The sequence below is a fragment of the Cynocephalus volans genome, chromosome 16 (assembly GCF_027409185.1).
Source record: "Cynocephalus volans isolate mCynVol1 chromosome 16, mCynVol1.pri, whole genome shotgun sequence".
In the NCBI taxonomy this organism is placed as follows: Eukaryota; Metazoa; Chordata; class Mammalia; order Dermoptera; family Cynocephalidae; genus Cynocephalus; species Cynocephalus volans.
In genome coordinates this window covers 40,631,973-40,654,314 of record NC_084475.1, presented here as the reverse complement: position 1 = coordinate 40,654,314, position 22,342 = coordinate 40,631,973, and the positions used below count along the sequence as shown (strand labels likewise).

The 22,342-nt window shown below is 36.0% G+C and overlaps 1 protein-coding gene across 13 annotated transcripts in view; it reads right to left on the bottom strand.

The window, feature by feature from the left end:
* The window catches only part of TRPM3 (transient receptor potential cation channel subfamily M member 3), an 877,808-nt gene that overhangs the window by 131,274 nt on the left and 724,192 nt on the right, over positions 1-22,342 (bottom strand). For all 13 annotated transcript variants that reach the window (XM_063080764.1, XM_063080766.1, XM_063080768.1 and 10 more), the window contains one exon: positions 8,368-8,440. In XM_063080764.1, coding sequence (XP_062936834.1) covers positions 8,368-8,440 — 73 coding nt within the window. The remainder of the gene's footprint in view (positions 1-8,367; positions 8,441-22,342) is intronic.

Below are 22,342 nucleotides of genomic sequence, written 5' to 3'. Positions count from 1 at the left end.
TGGTATTTTTTGAATTCCCACCGGTTGTCAGGTATTTTGTTGTTGCTGGGCTACAAAGGCAAGGAAGACAATCTTTTTCCCTCAAAAACTTCCTAGTGGAAGGTGGGGTTTGTACCCAGGACAATTATACCTCCCAGTTTTCCTGGACATTCTTAATTTATTCCAGTTTTTTGGCTTACTTATTAATACTGGCCATTCTCATGTCCAAGGAAGTGCCAGTTTGGAGATAAGGTATCTGGCAACTATTCCATGGAGTTGTTGTGAAGGTTAGATGATAAAACTGATGTGAAAAATGCTTTTCGAATTGTAAAGCATTGTACAAATAAATAGGATTAGGAGATTTAGATTCTTTTATTGCATTTTCCTGTTAGAGACAAACAAAAATGTCTGAAATTGCTATCTACTTTAGTCTCTGTTATTGCTCTGAGATCTATTTGGATTTGCATGAAACTAAACTTGCCAGAAAATTAATTTTATTTTAAGATAGCTTAGCATGTGCTCAACCATTTTCTAGATTAAACTCCTTTCTGTGTTCTGTTATGATCCCCCCATGTGTGCTAGAGGTTTTCTGATTTTTTTTTAAATTTTCAAATTTATGGGTCCTTTCAAATTTAACATTTTATGATTCTGATGGATTTTGGACATGACGCACTTCCCAGTGCCCTAAGAATTTTTAAAGCCTGTTTTAGAAGAGAAAGGGTATGAAACTCTGTGTTGAAGACCATAAAGAAGGCTGAGTATCTGCCCGCAAAGAGCTTTAGGGTAACTATCTCATGTGTTCCTTATATCAACCCACATGAGAGAGGTGTGGTTGAGTCCCCTTTTCACAGGGAAGGGAACTGAGGTTAAATAGCTTGATTGACCAGCCATAGCCAGTAAAGAACTAGGATTTAAGCATGTATCTAATCTGATCCCAAAGCCTGTTGATTATTCATTTCTGATTTCAACAAATACACAGTCACACACTGCATACTGATGTTTTGGTCAGTGTCAATGTTTGTGGTTTTGTAAGATTATGTTGGAACTAAAAATTTCCTATTGCACAAATACTTATCATTGTGTCACAGCTGCCTACAGTGTTCAGTACAGTGACATGCTGTACAGGTTTGCAGCCCAGGAGCAACAGGCTGTACCATATAGCCTAGATGTGTGGTAGGCCAGGCCATCTAGGTTTGTGTAAGAAGCTATGATGTTCACGTACAATGCATTTCTCAGAATGTAGCCCTGGCGTTAAGCCATACGTGACTGTATATGGAATTCTGACTATGTGCCAGGCACTGTGTAAATGTGTACACTGTGGTGAGTAAGACAGATGCGGTCCCTCATGTTTAGTTTGGTGTCATTATCATTATTAGTCAGACCACCATTTATTAAATAGATTCTTCCAGGAACATTTTTAAGTGCTTCACTCACATTATCGATTAAAATTGTTACGCTGACTGTGAGGGAGGCTGAATGAGGTCACGCAGATTGTCCCATCAGGGAGTGGTGAGGCATTGAATATTGCTATCACTGTCACTGTCATAAGGCCCTTTGGAGGGTGGTCTCACTGCGGCAAGGACCACACTGAGGAATTTGGTGTACGAGTGGGGTCTGGGGTGGGAGAAGCCGAGTGGGGAAAGCCTGGGACGATTTGATATTTATAAGATCATTTTTTTTGTAAGGAATAGACCTTGGTAAGAATGTAATTTCCTTTGAAATTTTTGGCAGAAATAATCAAGCGCAGACCACTGAAATTGGAAAAGATAATAGTGATTATACTAATACGTAACCATTATAGAGTAAAGAGTGTTAATAAATAACATATTTAGGGCTACCTGAAGTGAGCTTTATGAGCATGAGTTGGGTGAATGTCTGAATCCTGATTACTGTTCATCTGGCCTAGTTTCCATTTTCATCTGCTGAATGAAGAACTGATTCCTGGAATGTGGATTTTGAGATGCCTGCATTTGAAGCAAATCCGATACTCTCAAAAAAGTACTCTCAGTACTTTTTAAAATACAAAGGTAGAGACGTGTATGTCTTTTAGTTGCTTTTGCTCTTACCAGCACCCTTTTATCCCCCTCCCTCTCTCGCTATAGACCCTCTGATTTTGTTGGGAACCCCTAACCCTCACGTGGATGAAGCTGTCCCCATCTTTCATTTCATGGTCTCAGGGATTCTCCCAATTCCCTTGTCACAGTGATGGATTTAGGAATGGGCCCTGATCCAACACCAGCAAATACAAGTCCTCCCTGGGAACTTTCTATAGTAATTACCAGGAAAGATAGTTCTTTTAACCGGGCTTTTCTCAGCTGGTTGGGTGTGAGCCTGGCACTGCTGGTGACCATACAGAATAATGTTCACAGACATTATTCTGACCAGATGGTCAGAATAATGTCTGTGAAATGGAGGACAGACCCTGGGGACATCATCTGAACTCTAGATCCCACTTTGCCTGAATTCAGTTTACTCCTAGACCTTCTGGTCATGTGCACCTACAAATCCATTTCATTTATTTTTGCTTGAGCTACTTTAAATTGTGTTTCTGTTACTTGTAACTAAAAACATCCTCAGTTGTTAGTCTAAATAACATATTGTGTGTGCAGGTAAGGCCATCTGGCAGCTGAGGGTCCTAGTAAGTGCCCTGAGAGTTTTAGGGAAATAGATGTCCAGATCTGTTAATTACTCGGGATCTCCCTGAACCCAAAGGGGCAAATGCCTGATGTTTCTATGAAACTGTAATGCCAGGGAACCCCGGATCCCCCAAAGCCTAATATAAAGAAAACTGAGAAGAAGTGAAGAGACCTGCACTTCAGCTTTGGCTCTGCTGCTGATTTGCCAAATGATCTTGAACATCTTTTAGACTCTTGGGCATCAATTTCCCAGTCTGTAAAATGCATGGGGGTAGCAAGGTGAAGGTAGGTATCCTGGCTTCAGGATGGCTTTGGGATGAAGTGGTAACAATGGGTAAGGTGGCAGACACTGGCTTTGGAGGGGCCATTCTGGACTCCAACAGTTGATCACCATTTGCTTCTCTGTGACATTTAAATTAATTTGAATGAAAGGGTAAAATGGACCACCAAGAAACAAGTGCATTTGGGGAAGCCTAATCTACAAGTCGAAGGGCACAAGAAGATTAAAAGTGATCATAACAGAGAAAGGCTTAATAAATACTTTTGGAAAGACTGTATATTATAAACCTTACCTGGTGAGTTTACTCCCTAACTGAAATACTTAAGTGTTTGCTCACAGTTTACCCCATACAATAATGCCCCCAGGTTCCTTTATACCTAAAACAGACAGAAAATGTCACATTTTGACTGTGTAGGTCTCTTTTGAAGAAAATTTTATCTAATTTAGTTTATATAATATTTAAGAACTAGAGTGATTTTGCATCTCATCTAAATGATAAAAATCTCAACATGAATGTCTCCTTTTTTGGCCTTATTAAAGATTTCTAAACTGTATCAGGTTAAGAAAATAACAACATTAAGAAGAAAGCAATCATGTGTGTGCTATATTAAACTGTCTACCCACAGGAAAGAGGGGCAGCAAAGATCGTACACATAATTATAGATAAATTTTTAAGTTTCATAGCAGGGCTATGATAAATTCATGTAAAACCTATTCATGAATCATTGGCAAGATAGCTTCTCTGTAAACACTCCAGGATGAGTTAGCTGCTTATGAGATATGTCTGATACATAGAATTATTGGACATAATCTATTTCAGAGCATATGCCAAAAGTTTTGTTTTACTAGAGCTTGATTAAGTCATTTTAAAAAATAACATAAATTAGGTAGCAAGGCCAATTGCCTATTGATGTCAGTGCTAGTTTGTGATAATAACTCTGCATTTTCTAGTCAATAGAGTCAGGGGGACATGCATTCAGAAGCAGCTTCAAAACATTAAAAAACATATGTATATATATTTTTTCTTTAGATTTTATCCACCTTGATCTCAAGTTTAGCTTTTGCCCCTAAAGATATTATTTAAAAAGGAAGATGGTTCAAAACATAGTGATTTTAATTGTATTATCTAATTGAATCAAGAGTATGCTTTTTTGAAAATTTTCTAAAGTCATATAGAACATATTGGCTATTCTATTTGCATTTCAATTTTTATTTTGAATTTGCTCTTTACATTTTGTCAGCACCACGTTCTCCCAAGTGAGCTACCCGGCTATCCCTATATAGGATCCGAACCCGTGGCCTTGGTGTTATCAGCACCGCACTCTCCCGAGTGAGCCACGGGCCGGCCCTGCTCTTTACATTTTGATCAAATTTACAAATGCATATCTTAGAAGTCATCTTCCACATGAGTATCTATAAGTAATTAATTAATTTATCAATTATTGATAGCATTAATTATGTCTGAGGAATAGAAATGTAAAGTAAAATGATAGAAACTAGATAATTACCTCTGAAGTGATTGCATAAGTTGACACAGAAATTGAATTTTACACAAATTGCTTTCTTTTAGCTCTGCATCCATATATCTCTTGTTTACATTTCTGCATTATTTCTAGTCATTTCCTAGATCAACAGTGACGAGCTATTTATACCTATGTGATTTATATAGATACTTTATATAATAGATACTGCCTGTTCCTGTCATAGTCCTTGGAATATATATGTGCCTGACTTTTAAAATTAATTCCCATAAATTGCTATCTCCTTTTTTGTCTTTTTGACATAAAGGAATTGTGGACATTTTTTTTATTACAATATGTCTCCTGTTCAGATCCATAATATGTATAATAGCATATCCTTCTTATTTTTCACTTAACATTTTTTTAAAAAAACTAAAGACCATACTTTCTTCAGATTTCCTTCCTTAGCTTTTAACTTAATAGCTTTTTTTTTTTTCTCTCTCTCTGCCCCAGGATTCCATTCAGAAAAACCACATCACATTGTCATGTCTTCTTAGGCTCCTCTGGGCTGTGATGATTTCTGACTTCCCTTGTTTTTGATGACCTTGACATTTTTGAGGAGGAACATATAGTTTTTGCATTCTTTTTAGCTCTTTTAAAATGCTTTCCAGAAAAGGTAGTAAGCAATAAAGGTTACTTTCTCTCCATGACTGAGATGAACTTCTTTACCAATGAAGATTAAACCCAAAGAAAAAGAATTTCTCATTTACAGAGGACAGTGATCAATCACATATTACACTTTAGTGCATGTATATGAATACGTGCTCACATGATTTGACATTATATTAAATCCAAGGTCTACACAAAATATGAAAAAATAAGGGGTAATTTTATTCATAGAAAGGTTCAGGGACCACTGATAGTAACTTCATTTGCTGTGAGATGTTTTCTGGCTTTATTGTGCCTGAAGCAAGAAGTTTATGCTGCTGTCTGAGGGATGCAGACAGGACGAAGCTACTGCGAGAGCAGGTTGACAAGCACCCAGTAGGCTACTAAGACAAGTGTGGCGTCCTCTGCAGTGGAAGTCTTCTCTGCCAACTATGATCTAGGCAGGGCTGTCTGAGAGGAGGAGACGGATTGAAGGACTAGGAGACCTATCTAGATTCTAGAGCTACGCTTCCTGCAGAACCTCTAGAGGTGTCAGAAGTCCAGAAGTATTAATGGCTTCAGACCTCCTCTGAGTAGGGCAGCCTGATTTAGCAAATAGAAATACAGGACTCCCAGTTATGTTTGAATTTCAGGTAAATTATGAACAAATTTTTTTACTATTTAAGCATGTCCCGTTTGGGACAAAAAAGATTATTTGTGTTTATTTGAAAGTTCAAAGTTAACTGGGCATCCTGTATTTTGGGCTCCCCGTGTGTGTGACAGGGGAGGGGGCGTGTAACAGAGGAGGAGGGTGCACAGTCCCTGGCCTTAGACCACTGCTCTCAGGGAGTGGTTACCTGAATGTAAAGGACAAATGTGACTTTACTTATTCTCCAAAGCTACCCAGGTCACCATTTGAAGGGACTATGGGCCTCTTACATCTCTAGAACAACATTCTTTTTGTCTCCTTCATTCTCCCTTTATCCTGGAACAGACACCTTATGAATCTGTATCATATAAACACTATTCTCTAATATATAATACACAAATCTCTAAGAAATGCAAATCCAACAGGATCAGAAACAAGGAACAGCAGAGGCATATTTTTCCCACAGCCACCTGGTTTCTTATCTGTCCTTTCTTTATTTTCTTTTATTTCTTGGCCTCTGGATGTACAGACCAATGGTTAGTTTCATAACTCTCCTGCTCCTATCTATCTTCTGGGTTTCTCAGAAATTTCTCATATTTCTTAGGAAAAACTGGGCTGTACAAAGATTCCCCATGCATTAGATAATCAAAAACTAAACATAATTATAAATATTAAGTGTTAAACCATGTTACATGCCCAGGCATAATTTTAAAAAATAATAAACCACACAGGAAGAGCAATTTAACAAATTTAAGAATTTGAAACTGATGTAAGTATGCTCTCGGCCTCCCAAGAAGTCAGTAAAAGTTAAACTTGATACTCTTCACATATAACTGGGTCAACATCCAAGAATATTTAAAAGTCTTCATGAAATAAAGTTGACACACCATAATCTTTTAATGATATAAATTCCCATTAGCATCAACTGATGCATAAATAATGACCATTATAGTGATTAGAAATGTTAATTTCTTAAAGCAATCATAATTTCTTTTAATCTCTGCAGCAGTGCTTTTTAAACTGCAGGTTATGACCCATTAGTGGGTCATGAAATCAATTTAGTAGGTTAAAATCAGCATTAAAAAGAATAGTATAAATTAGAATAGAAAATATCCAATTTCATTGCCTACAGTCAACATAAATATTACTTCATGTACTTTAATTTCAATTTTCTACATACGTACATGTAACTACTTTGTTATACCATAAAATATATTTCATATGGTGTGTCATGCTCAAAAAAGTTGGCTTACAGCTATTTTATAATACAACAAATAAATTCTAAGACTGATTCACGGGTGGAGCACAATTTGAAGTCTCACAAATTGGTGAAAGAGGAAAAAAATGTTTTCAATAGAAGATATTATAATGGCCACTTTGTTTTTTTTACCAATCATTGGGTCACTTTTCCATTTGCTATGAGTTTTGTTTGAAGTCATAAATGTGGTGTTTTAGTTCTTATTATCAAATGAATAAGGGTACCTTGGTGATATATGTAAGTGGGTTATGGGGTCAGACTGTCTCCACACTGATTGGCCAGCTCATCTTGGACATGTTACTGAACTGCTCTGTGCCTCAATTTCCTTATCTATAAAATGGGGATTGTAATAAACTGGTTATTAGACTGATGTAAAGATTAAATGAATTTATACATGTAATGCATTTAACACTGAGTTTGGCATGTGGTTAGTCCTCAAGAAATGTTAGTTACCAACATTATTACCTTTTCTTATCTTTATATGAGAATAGCAAATATCATAGAGTTACTTGCCTCAAACTTTTATTTTTGTCTCTGATAAAGGGAGAATGGGACCTGCGGTATGTTCTGTGATTCAGACTATGTATGGTCCTTTAATTCTTATGCCCAGTGTTTTTATTTTTTAGTTTATTGGAATGAAATGCTTTAGAACAGATATTTTCAACATGGGACTCATGATACACTTCATGGGATTATGAACCTTCTGAAATGTGATCAGGATTTTGAATGAATGTGCATATATACATTTGGGGAGTAGATGAAGAGGATCAACAATTACTATTGTCAAAGGGGTCACTTATTAATTAGCATTGTAACCTTTATTTAGCAAGTTACCTAACCTCTTGTAGCTCCACTTACTCCATTTGTAAAACGGGGATTAAAAATAACTCCTACATCATATAGTTGTTGCCATAATTAATGTTTGCAGTATTTGTAAAGAACTTAGCACAGTGGCTGTCACGTGATGGGTAATCAAGAAAATACTAAGAGTGAAAGAAGAGTAGGTAGACTGGAAATTTGAATACGGTTCTATTCTGTTAATGTTATATAACATTATATATATGTCATATACAATATGGCATATATATGCACATATGTAACTATCTATACCATATTAAATTTTTTTGAAAGTAGATAGGGTGATATTAAGTAAACTCAGATAACTTAATATCTTACTTATTACATCATCCTTTTACTTTATATATTTTTATGATTTAATGAACATGACTTATATTGCAGTATATTTAAATCTTAGAAAATTGAGTCACACCATAACAGATCTATTTGATACGAATTAAATAACAGTACGAGTGTCCTACAGGAGAGGTCCTTATATTATCAACATTTGGATATGTTATGATATCATTTAGGATTATATCTACTATTAGGAGACATAAGGTTGTTGCGTTAGTCCATTTAAATTATTTTGCACTCTCAGGACACTGAAACTCTTTTACCTTTGAGTAAAGCTGTCAGGATAGCTAAGTCAATGTCCTGGTGTCCTTCTGATCCCATCCGAAATACCGTAATCTGTAATTTGAAACAATATGATCATTAGCAATGCATTTTTTTCCCCCAAGAGAAATTAAATCAATGAGACCACATCTTAGCAGAGACTATCTTAATATCTATAAGGTAGATGCTTAACCACAGGACAAGCACACACAGCAAGAATCCAGTGGGAGAGCTCTGCAATTCATAAAAAGGGAGACGCTTCTATAGCCTCTGAAAAGAGACGATCTTACATAATTGTATCGATTATGGTTACATTGACAAAGGACCAGAGACCAAGGAAAATGTCCTCTTCTATCATTTCAGTTTTAAAACTAAGACTTGCAGGATTTACAAACATGTGTAAGCCATAATGTAAACTACGAGTTGAGAAATTGTGTTTAAAAAATAGCTAGTTAGTATGTCCTTTAGTAAATGGCCCCACTGTGCGTGTGTGTGCACACATGTGCACAGCACAGCCATCATTACACTCACTTCTGAGAAACAGTTACTCAAGGGTTTCAACATTGTGATGCCTTTGACCCTTCAGTCCTCTCAATAACCTTGAACCTCCTTTAGAACAACTTAGCAGTACATCCAGGTTGTAAGAAATGGAAAGTAGATGATACAATAGCATCTTTTCTTTTGGTAATAAGGGGAGAAAATATTCTCTGGGGAAGAATAACAGGGTTACATTGTTAGTGAAGAGATAGCAATGAAGAATTAATACTTATGAGAGATGTGACTGTTGACAGGAAAGGAAGAAAGAGGGAGGTGGAAGACTCATTCTGAAGGACGCAGTGTTACTGACAATTGCTACTGCTACCGTGGACAGCCATTGGGAAAAATCTCTACTTTTAAGATACTGAAGTATTTCCCTCATGACCTTAAAATGTGCTGACATTAGAAGGAAGTCATGAGGAACGTTATTTGTTTGCACACACTATTGAGCATTAAAGGCCCGAGTTTATGTTTCTGTGAGGAATCTTTAATGGACACACAGGAAGTGCCATGGCATCCATATTGCTGTGTGGCAGAGAATTAGTTTGTATCTCGTGCTCTAAGTTAGAAGTGAATCTTCTCACCAAAAGGGGTGTAGTACGTCCCTCCCTTTGCCACTTTATAGAATGCTTATCACAGGGCAGGGCAGGTCAGTTAGCTCATTTGGTTAGACACAACCTTGTAACAACAAGGTCAAGCGTTCAGATTTCCTTACTGGCCAGCCGCCACAAACAAACAAAAATGGTAGAATGCTGATTACAGAGAGAAATAATTCAGGTTTGAGAGACAAAAAGAAGCAGCATCACAGGGCACAGGCAGCATTTTGGAGGCAGAGTTCAACTGGAAAAGACACAGTATGGAAGGAAGGGTCAGAGAGCAAGTGCCTCAGGGAAGACAAAGACTCATTAATGAGTCCATGACACAGGAAAGGGACATCTCATCCCCGCTCCAGCTGTCGGGGACAAACCGAAAGCAATGTGGTTAAATATCACTAGTTCTCAGTCAAGAATGAGAAAGGTGATTTTGGAGCAAAAGTTTGCACAATAATCGGCATATGAAGAATTTGCATTACAGAGTAAGGCTTAATTTTGCTTAAGGAATTCTTTTGTCATCTTTATAAAGACTCAATAAAGAATTTTATCACGGAAAATTATAAAACTTTCTTGAAGAACGGGAAAGACTAGTTTACTAAATGGAGACGTGTACTAAGTTAATTGATGAAAAAGTGCAGTATATTAAATATGTCAGTTCTCAATAAATGAGTATAGAATCAAATAAAAATTCCAAAAATATTTTTGTGGCCTTTGATAGACTGACTCTAGAATTCATCTGAAGGCTAAAGTTCTCATAAGAGTCAAAAAAAAAAAAAAGAAAAAAAAAAAAAGAAAAAGAAAAAAGAAAAAAAATTCAAAAGAAAAAAAGAGCAAGAAGGGAGAATTTTTTCTTACCACTTATAAAGACTTACAAAATGGTGGAATTTAAAGCAGAGTAATATTGGCACTGGAATCGATGAGTAAAGTAATAAAAGAGAATAGAATCCAGAGACATTTCTGAACCTACATGAATAGTTGGTGTAAGACAGAGGGAGACATCAAAGATCAGTGGGAGCAAAGATAATTTTTTAATAAATGGTGCTGACTTTCAATGTTAAAAACCTGAATTGCTTTGGTACCTTACAAATCACATATACAAATATCCACATGGATTAAAGGTGCAAAACAAAATTAAAATATCAGAGAATATCAAAATGACCTTAGTGTAGGTAAAGATTTCTTAAATAAGATATAAAAAGTACAGATCATACATGTTCACAGTATTATTTTTGTGCTATATATATACTTTAAATGTCTTTAAAAAAACTTTCTAGCTGTTATGTACTTTGATTAGGCATACCTCACTTGATTTTTGTACCCAGAGTCTACAAAAACATGTCCCCCTTACAGAAACACCAGTTTAATGAGGCTTATTTTTGTCTGAGTATGCTGTACTTCTGGTATGGATTGAACTGTGTCCCCCAAAGTTTCACGTATTAGATACCTAATCCCCACTGTGACAGTGTTAAGAGGGTGGGAAATCCTATTACAGTAATTGAAGGGTGGGGCTTTTAAGAGGTTATTAGGTTGTAAGGACTGTGCCCTTATAAATGGATTGATCCATTCATGGAGTAATAGGTGTGGTTCTGATGGCTTGACAAGGAGAGGGAATGAGCAAGTTAACTCTCTCTTGCTCCTGCAATTCACCATGTGATACCTGCATCACTGTGGAGTCACCACCAAGAAGGTCCTTATCAGATGTGTTTCCTGGACTTTGGACTTCCCAGACTCTGGAACTGTAAGCAATAAATATTGTTGCCTTACAAATTACCCAGTTTCGGGAATTTTGTTATAAGCAACAGAAACTGACTAAGACACCATCAATCCTTCATCAACCCCCCTATGGTCCGAATGATGGTATCCCCCCAAAACTCATATGTTGAAATCTAATTACCTATGTGATTGTATTTAGGAGGTGGGGGCTTTGGGAGGTGATTAGATCATGATTACTGATCATTATAAAATTAGTGCCATTATAAAAGAGGCCTCCAAGAGCTGCCTTTCCCCTTCCATCATGTGAGGACACAGTCAGAAGGTGCTATTTATGAATCAGAAAGTGGACCCTCATTAGACACTGAATCTGTGGTGCCTTGATCCTGGACTTCCCTGTCCCCAGAACTGTAAAAAATAAATTTCTGTTGTTTATGAGCTTCCCAGTTTTATGGTATTTTGTTATAGCCTGAATGGACTGAGACAGCCCCTACCCCAACTTAAAAACAAAACAAAATTATGATTTCAGGGCTCTTACTATGTGTCAGGCATAGTGATATATATTTTCAAATATATTATCTTTCATGCTTTCTAATTTTAGGTACATAAAGGTGCGTAAAATAAACATGAATAGACATAAAGATGGATATACATAAATATATAATCAGCAAACCATTGATATGGACATTTAGATTATATACAGATGAAGAAATTTATAAGGTTAAGCTATACAGGTCCAGAACTCCTAAGTAGCTCAGTACAGTTGGTCCTAGACAAATTTAATAGAGCAGAAGTTAATCTTGAACAAAACAAATGGTAAATACACATTACAGTGTTGGCAGAGTATGGCTGACTTTGCATTCAGCCCCAGGAATGTGTGATTGTTCCAAAGTCAATGGATTGACTGGTGTGGATAGAGGATAGCTAACATATTGGACTATCATTTTAATAAATAGACAGCATAACTATGTGCCCTCATGCATAATTCTCAACGTCTGGGTTAGTGACAGCTAATGGCAGAGAAAAAGAAAGAAAAGGTACAAAATAATGCTTAACAATAATGAAGATTTTTTTTTTCCAAGTCAGAGGACGCTGAGTAAAAAAGCCAAAAGTTATTTGAATATCCACATTGAGCTACTATCATAATCAACTGTTTTATGCATCAAGTTTGGCTGTCCATAAAATGGGATAATAACAGTGCTCGCCTATTTCCAATTACATAGGAAGTAAACTTTATAGGACTTGCTAATATGTAACTCTAAGTTTTGTCACTATGGTGGAGAGAACAGACACAGAATCATAGACTGTTAAGCTATCGGTTGCCTTAGAAACCCTGTAGCCCACCACCCAGAGACCAAGTAACTTGTCTAAGGTCACACACGGATCTAGAAAGACAGCCGTGATTGGAATTCAATAGCTCTCACCTTTTTGTCTTGTGCCTTAAATACTTGGAAGAAATGAGGGGAGGAAGGAAGATAATATAAGTACCTGGCTTGTGATCTAACTAACTTTTTTGTACTCATTTATGTCTTGAGGTCAGAGCCTGTGATGAGTGTAAGGCAGAGATCACAAATTGAAATACCTTTATAGGCAGTTGAACTCAAAAATTAAAAAAAGAAATTGAGCCAAACAAAATTCATCTATGCACTGTGATTGGGTCATGCGCCACAGTTGTGATCTCTGCTAAGGACTGTCAGGTGGAGGTGTGCCCCAACTCGATTAGATTTGCAGAGAAATCTGCTTCTGTATAATCATAGGTTTGGCCAAGGTGCCGTCTGGATATTGTCCAAAACAGCTATTGAGTCCCCCACAGACTCCACTTGGGAGATGAGAGGAAGTTGTTCTATGCTCTGAACTCAGGAAGGGATGCCTGAATTGAGAGGAAAATTTGACGTCCCCTGGAGAAAGGACCAGAGAGGGCAGAGGATGAATTTTTGGCTAATTCTTTAAGTGAACTCTTTAAGCCAGGGCTGGCTATGATCTGAAAAGTTTCATCATACATCACATACTTAGCTGGTAGCAAGTTGAAGAGAATCAGGATAACATTTGAGACCACTGTTTAGCAGAATTGAGAAACTAGGCATCAAATGGAATTCCTCAAACGTCTGACCTACTTGGTCTACTGATTCCTAAAGTTCACTGCATAATTAGAGATCACATTTCAGTTAAAAATTCTTCTGAGGCAGCAAATAGGTGCATTAACTTTACTCTAAAATGGAATATTATCAGGCTTTCAGGAAAAAAACGTCAACCAAGGAAAACCAGAGTCTTCCTCTCCTACCACCCCCCTGTGTTAGCAGAGATGCAAAAAATCAGGTATTCTTAAATATTTTTGGTAGGGATGTGAATCCAAACAGTAGTTTTGGAGTATGATATGTCAATATAAAATTCATTGGTTTAGTTGGATTGTTCTTTAACACCACTGTATTTTATTAGGAAATATTCAATTTAGGTCTTTGTAGTGATGTTTGTGAGGTTGGTACATGTCACTAGTCTTACCTGATTTGGGTATTAGAGTTAGGCTCACTTTTCAGTATGTGTTGGGGAGATTTTTCCTTACTTATGCCCCCAAATAGTTTATACAGTATAACAAAGAAATTCATCTGCTTCTGGCAGGTATAGCAGGATGTTTATAAACTACTGTGGAGTATTTTTAGGGGTAGATTGCTGATCATCTTTATGATATCTTCAACAGTTATTTATCAGCTTACATTTTCTGCCTCTCCTTGACTCAATTTCATATGTTTTCTTAGATAATCAAATATTTCATCCAGATTTTCAAATTTATTGGTATAAATTTATTGGTACATAGAATTGTTTTACTATTTTAAAATCTCTTTATCTAGAATTATATAGCAATTTTTTCATTCCTTTTTATTTTTCACAAGATCAAAATCATAGTCATTTCAAAGAATCAGGTTTTCATTTTATTGATCAATATTATTATTTGCAATTTGAAGTTATTATTTTCTGCTTTTATCATTATCCATTCACTTTTTCTTCCTTAGCTGTTCTTTTCCTAGAATTTAAATTGACTTTTCAGTCAATTTATTTTTATTCTTTCTTGTTTTCTAATAAGTGCATTTACAATTATGTATCTCACATGTTTTTATATGCATTTAGTTGTTTTCATTGATTTTAAATATATGCAATTTACTTTTACTTAAAATTGTGTTTTTCCACTTTGAGATATCATCCCACCCCAATTAGTTTGGTGATTAATAACAAGGCAAATAATAACAAATGCTGGTGAGGATGTAGAGAAAGGGGAACTCTCCTACACTGTTGGTGGGACTATAAATTAGCACAGCCATTATGGAGAACAGTATGGAGGTTCCTTAAACAACTGCAGATAGAATTACTGTATGATCCAGCAATCCCTCTACTGGGTTTATATCCAAAGGAATGGAAATCATCATGTGAAAGGGATACCTGCATTCCCATGTTCATTGCAGCTCCATTTACAGTAGCCAGGCTATGGAACCAACCTAAACATCTATCAATGGATAACTGGATAAAGAAAATGTGGTGTATATACACAATGGAATACAACTCGGTCACAAAAAGAATGAAATTCTACCATTTGCAGCTACATGGATGAGCCTAGAGAAAATTATGCTCTGAAAGTGAAACAATCCAGGTGCAGAAAGAGAAATATCACATGTCCTCACTCATAAGTGGGAGCTGAATTCATAAATAAACAAGTAAACAACAAAGAAGGAGAGAGACAGGTAGAAAGAAATAAACAACAATCACAATAATATGTTGAAATCGTGGAAGGAGAGAACAGACCTATGGTTACTAGAGGTGGAAGGCGGATGGGAGGGGAAGAGGGAGAGGGGTTAATGACAAATTGGTTAATGGACATAAAGAATAATTACGTATTGTAATGATGAGTAAGCTAATTATCCTGATTTGACCATCACACATCGTACACAACTATTAGTCAACTTTGTACCTCACAAGTATATATAATAAAAAAAGTAAGGTAAAAACTAAAAATAAATAAATGAACAAATACAATTGTTTTTAATATTACAGTGGATATATATATACTTCCTATATATACACTAACGTTATACATATGTATGACTTATACATGTGTATTTATCATAATATGTAACAATATTTTGTAAATGTGTTATTTTGTTTTTAAAAAGTGTGTATTCTGTATTTGCCGGGTACAAAATTCAATATATATAATAGATTACACTATTTTTTAATTCAAATCCTGTATGTATTTACTTATTTCTTGTTCATGTTGCCTGTTGATTTCAGAGCAGCATGTTAAAATCTTCTAATTATACACTTCACAATTATTCCTTGAAAATACATAGTTTTTGCTTTGTATGTTTTGAAGCTCTTTATAAATGTGTAAAGGTTCATAACAATCTATGTTCTTTGTGGATCACATTTTTTTTTATCAACATGCTATATCCCCCTTTCCTATTTAATATTGTTGCTTTGTATTATGTTTTGTTTTGTATAATACTATAACTGCCACACATATTTTTGGGGGAATTAGGATTTGTCTGGTATATTATTCCATCTGATTATTTGTCACTTTTCTATGCCATTTTGATGTCATTTTGGTTAGGTGTATATCCTGTAAACAGCAAGATTAGACTTTTTTCCCTAAAACCAAATCAGAATCTCTCTCTTTTAAATGCATAAAAAAATCTAGCTACATTTAATATGATTTTTTTTCTTATTTCTTGATTTTATTTTATGTTTTCTATTTTCTAGATGTATCATTTCTCTTTCACACTATTTCTTGACTTTAAAAAGCATGATATATTTGAGTAAGTAATACATGCATACGACAAAAAAGAATCCCAAGTTTAAAGAAATATATGGTGAAAATTAAGTGTATGACTTCTGTTTCCAGTTCTCCAGCACCCCTCATCAAAGGCAAGTAGTACTACAAGTTTTAGAAATGTTCTATACATACAGAAACGCACATGTCTCCCTTCTATACAAGTGGTAGCAAGCATTACACACTATTCTACACTTTGCTTTTTTCACCTGACAATTTATCCTGGAGACTATTCCATTCAGCCACACAGAGATGAGCATCGTTATTTGTTGACTGCCTAATGTTTCATTATATGTATATACCATAATTTATTTAACCAGTCTTCTACTAATGAACATTTAGATCATTTATAATCTTTTACCATTATAAATACTGTTGCAGTGAATATCCTTGTATGCACATGGGTGAGTGCATCTGTAGAATAAAATTTGTTGATACAGAATTTCTCGGCCCAGCTACTCTGAGTTCTTTAATTCGTTACTCTGATTTTGCTCCCCAGACCCCCTCCTGTTCTCTGCCTTCGTTTATTTTGATCTTGTGTGATAACTGAAATAACTTTAACTTCACAGTATATACTTTTCTCCTATAATGACTTGGAAACTTTAGTTTCTATACCAGCTTTTAACATTCCAGAAATTACACAAAATTTCTTGTCTCCTAATATGGTATCCTTTTCTGTCTCCGTCCATGCGGTGCACTCATGGAGATTTGTTTAAGGGGAAAAAATATATATGTGTGTGTGTGTGTGTATTTATTTTTGTCTTTCTGGGGGGGTCATTTGAGGATCAGGAAGGGAGATAGGCTTATTATGTTCACTGTACCAAATCTTGCCAAAGTAAATTTTAATAGAAAAAATTTTAGATTAGGTAGAAGTAGAAGTAAATTTTAGATTAGTAGAATAATCGCCTATTATACACAGGTGATTTAGTAAAGCCTGCTTTTTATTTACTATAAAATTGGCATTTTCAGCATGCACCCTAAAAGTAACTCTCAGACCTGTTTGACATGGTTGGTTATCTTGTCAAAGCACTATGGAATACAAAAAGATTAAAGTGTTCTCTGAGATCCAAAAGAAAAAACATATTTTGTTAAAAAAATACTTTACTCCCAAATTCAGTTCGGTATCTTATATCTTCAGCTCTCCTGTGGACAAATTCCCTTAGCCTGGGTGGAATTTTGATTCTCACACTGAAGGGAAGCCAAATCTTTCAAAACGACATGATTCCTCTTTTCTGCGCCCTCCCACCTGTCTGCTAACCAGCTTCCCTGTTCTGTTCTTGCTCTCATTTTGCAGCCCCTTTGAAGTCAGGAATCTGGGCATTAATCTTGCCATCCTCACGCTCTGCATGCAATTGACTCATTGAACGCATTTACTGAGTATCTCTTCTTTGCCAAGCACATTTTAGGTGCTGGGGATAGAGCAGTGAACCAAACTGACAAAAAATTCCTGCCCTCATGGAGCCTACGTTCTAGCAGAGGAGACAGAGGGAGTGTAAGACAGACATGGGGTGTGTCATGTTGTGAAAAGCTCCCTACAGCATCCCCTTTTCCTCCTATTTGCTTCTTTCTCTGTGTCCTCACTTTAGCAGCCTTGGTTCAGCCTGTGGCATCTTAACTATTGCTTTCCTGATCTTTCTGACTCTGGTCCTGTCCCTCCTGCCTTCCATTCTATTCCCCACGCAGCTGTTTAAGCAATCTTCCATGCCTGATTATATCACTCTCCTTATTATAAGTTTTTAGTGGTCTCTATTCCCTGTGGCATAAAGCTAAGAATTCTTAGCAGGGCATTCAAGGACTGATGGTACTGCACTCCCAGCTCTGTCTTCAGTCTTATCGCGTGCCGACTGTCCCCTCACTGTCATGCTGCTCATTGACACTCCTGCCACCACAGCCATGACTTGACCCCACTCACCTGATGCTCCCATTGTGCTTTGCAATTTGCTCCTTTCAGGGCCCCTGATGTTGATTTTAGCCTCTCTGCCTTTGTTCATTCATTTCCGTCTCCCTGGAGCACCCTTCTCTCTGCTGGTGAGCAAACTACAAGCCTTTCACTCCACCTGTGCCATTTAAGAAGCCCTTCTATATAACTCGGATCAAACCCTCACTTTCCTTTTGTGTCCCCATTATTCCCTAAGGCTTTCTAGGACAACCCCTCATTGCTCCTCATTGCAACCCCTCATTGCTCCTGTTTGCTCGAGTCTCTTTGTATTAAAGAGAGGTTCGTTTGTAGGCAGGAGTCCTAGTCCTTGCTCAGGAAGCATTTGTTCAGTGGATGATTTATTACCAAATGGTTGTGTTTAGGAGACTGGTTTGAAGAAAACAAAAATTAAAAAAGTAGGATATTCCACACAAGAATGAAAACAGAGCTAAAGTGAACAGGTGTATTAGGCCCCAGACAGTAGTTTACTACAAGTGTTAAGAGTCAATTTTAATGAGAGTTAAAACCGGACATTACATTATTGTTCAGGGGTTAAACGCTTACTCAAGAATTATGTGACAGAAAGTGGGCTGTGTGAGTTTTAGACATTATTTATTGAGACTTAGTATGAATGTGACATTTTCTTTTTTAATGGTGATGGTTTCTCTTTTTTTTTAATTCTTACTCTTTTTTTCCCTTTATTTTTATTTTTATTTTTAAAATTTTATTATGTCGATATACATTGTGGCTGATTATTGCTCCCCATCACCAAAACCTCCCTCCCTTCTCCCTCCCCCCTCCAACAATGTCCTTTCTGTTTGCTTGTCGTATCAACTTCAAGTAATTGTGGTTGTTATATCTTCTTCCCCCCCGTTTTTTTTTTTTTGTGTGTGTGTGTGTGTGTGTGTGTGAATTATATATTAATTTTTAGCTCCCACCAATAAGTGAGAACATGTGGTATTTCTCTTTCTGTGCCTGACTTGTTTCACTTAATATAATTCTCTCAAGGTCCATCCATGTTGTTGCAAATGGCAGTATTTCATTCATTTTTATAGCTGAGTAGTATTCCATTGTGTAGATGTACCACATTTTCTGTATCCACTCATCTGATGATGGACATTTGGGCTGGTTCCAACTCTTGGCTATTGTAAAGAGTGCTGCGATGAACATTGGGGAACAGGTATACCTTCGACTTGATGATTTCCATTCCTCTGGGTATATTCCCAACAGTGGGATAGCTGGGTCGTATGGTAGATCTATCTGCAATTGTTTGAGGAACCTCCATACCATTTTCCATAGAGGCTGCACCATTTTGCAGTCCCACCAACAATGTATGAGAGTTCCTTTTTCTCCGCAACCTCGCCAGCATTTATCGTTCAGAGTCTTTTGGATTTTAGCCATCCTAACTGGGGTTAGATGGTATTTCAGTGTGGTTTTGATTTGCATTTCCCGGATGCTGAGTGATGTTGAGCATTTTTTCATATGTCTGTTGGCCATTTGTATATCTTCCTTAGAGAAATGCCTACTTAGCTCTTTTGCCCATTTTTTAATTGGGTTGCTTGTTTTTTTCTTGTAAAGTTGTTTGAGTTCCTTATATATTCTGGATATTAATCCTTTGTCAGATGTATGTTTTGCAAATATTTTCTCCCACTCTGTTGGTTGTCTTTTAACTCTGTTAATTGTTTCTTTTGCTGTGCAGATGAATGTGACATTTTTGAGACATGGGCAGCACCAATTAACCCAAAAGTATGTTTCACCAAAACTTTTAGAACTTTCCATGCAAATTAAATGATAGTATAGAAAAGGCTTGCAGCAGGAATACATTATAGAAAAATGAAACAGAAGTGTGGAAATGATTTTGGGGAAGTAATTTTATGTTTGAAGACAGTTTAGTTCATTTTACAAGAAACAAATAAGTATATTCACCTCCTAAATAACAAAACAGAGTATATGTGGCTGACGTAATCATGGGCTTTCTGTTTCTAAAACCCAGAAGCTCTTATAGTTGAACAAGATGAGAGTATGCAAAGATACCCTGGGAAAATTAACTTGGCTCACTTTCAAGGTATCTATTAATTAGCCTAATATGTGATTTATATTTATGTCACAGTGGGCAATGAACCTGTGAAAATAGGTGTGGAGATTGAGCAGAGCTTTGGAAAATGAAAATAACCATGATATTAGACTGAAACACGTCTACAAGCTGCAAGTATACTTTAGCTCAGTCTATCAAAAATACCAAGGAATACTCTACAATCATTTCATGCTGTGTTAGATATGTAAGAGATGATATCTGAGTTTGACAAATGGTTTGTAAGCTGTCTGAGAATTTTAGAGAATAATATAGCTACACAGTAGACAATCAGCAAAGAAAGTTCTTATGATATCCTAGGAATTTAGAAGAGTCCACCTACAATGATGTTATCATCAGGCTTAAGGACACTAAAAATGCTACATCTAGAACTTCCATAAAAGATATGTCTCTGAAACGTTTTCTATTTTCCTATTTAGTTTCTTAATAAAATGCAGAGATGTGTTTCCCAAGGATAGGAACAGAGGGAGAGGAGGAGAATTAGATCCCATAAGTGACTCAATCACCACAATGCAATGACTTTTAAAACACACCAGTTTAGCATAATTTTTCCCTGATGAATCATTAATATTGAAAATAATTTGAAATAACTGAGTGATGGATAGAAAATGCAAAAATCCATGTTCATCAAGATGTGGAATGATACAAGACCTCTCCTAGAGATCAAAACAGGAATCCTAATTGGCAATAAAAGGTCTTTCAGCAGATACTGGCTTCGGTTTTCTCTCTGACATAATCAAAGACGACCTAGTACAGGGAAGAGAACAGTGCAACTTGATGAATCGAATACTAAGCACTTAAAATATACTCAAATTTGATTTCTGGTCTTTGAGAAAATGCGCTTTCCTTGATTGACAAAAATCTTAAAGTTAACATTCTGTCAAAGGTAGTGACTCCTAGAAAAGGACATGTTGATTTGTATGGAGGAGAGAAGGCTATCAGAGGAAATGGGAAGAAATGCAAACACACTAGAAATGAGCCAACAAAAGATCAGTAGAGAGTGACACGCAAAATTTGTACTAGAAAATTAACAACAAATAAGTTCAATTATATTTCACATATAAACTGTATAATGACTTTCCATGCAATATTTTTGAACAAGTCTCACAGTTTCCTATTGAAGTGAGTGAATAAAAAGTGATGCTATGGAGATGAAAATTAGGTAAAATTAATACAATTCCAGTATGTCCTGTAAGACTTTCATGTATGAATTTACACATTACATAAAATTAAATTAAATAGCTGATATATAACATTAGAATTTACACGTTAGATACAATTTACACATTAGATAGTGATTATTTAACTTTCAAAAGGATATCTTACTATACAATGAACTTGCCAGTTTATTTTAAAGGTGTGTTCCTTCTACCCTTAGCACACAATTTGATTTAGGTAACTTTTAGTAATAGATTGTCTTATAGACCGAAGCACACTCACATTGCCACTCAGTGCCACGCTCTCTCAAGGGACCTTCGAGGATGAACACCTTGGCAATTAATTAAGAGTTCCAGACAATGGTAGAGGTTTTCTTTTGACTCTAATTCTCGACTCCTTTATTTTGTTTCTTTTTTCTCCCACTGTAATTTAAGAACACTAATGTTGTTTCTCCCTCTGAGAAATGCAGTTCAGAGGCCAGAAGTCCACTGGTTCCAACATAAGAAAAAACTTTGTTTTCTTATTATGAAATCAAGGCAGGCTTGTCATTAAAAAGTGTACAAAGTTTAGAAGAAGTCCAATGAAAAATAATTTCCAAAATCATAAGTCCCACTCAAAAATAACTACTGAGGATATTTTGGTATATTTCCTTCAAGGCTCTTTGTCTTTTTCTTTTCTTTTTTCTATAGGTAGAACATGTGTTTGTGGGGGAAGGGAAGCATATTTGTGAAATATTATTTGGTATTCTCTTTATCTTTTCCATTACCATTATAAACAAGCACTTTACTATATCATTGGGAACTTTTCAAAAACATGGTTTTTAATGTTTGCCAAATATTTTGTCCAGTAGATGAGTTATAGTTCACTTAAGCAATAACCCCATTGTTGGACGCTTACATTGTCTTTAAATGTTTGATATAAATAACAGTGCAATGAACATCTTTACATATTAATCCCATTCTGTATTTATCATGGGGTCCTTGGGAGAATTCCCAAAAGTTTGGGACTTTTGTCACAAATTTCCTCATAGCTAGAAATAAGTATTTTAGCACATAAAAGTGAGTTGAAATAAAAGGAAGCTTGTGTTGCCCTTTAACCAGATTTGCTGTGATGGCACTCCAGCCCCATCAGTGAAAATCCTGGGGAGAGGTTT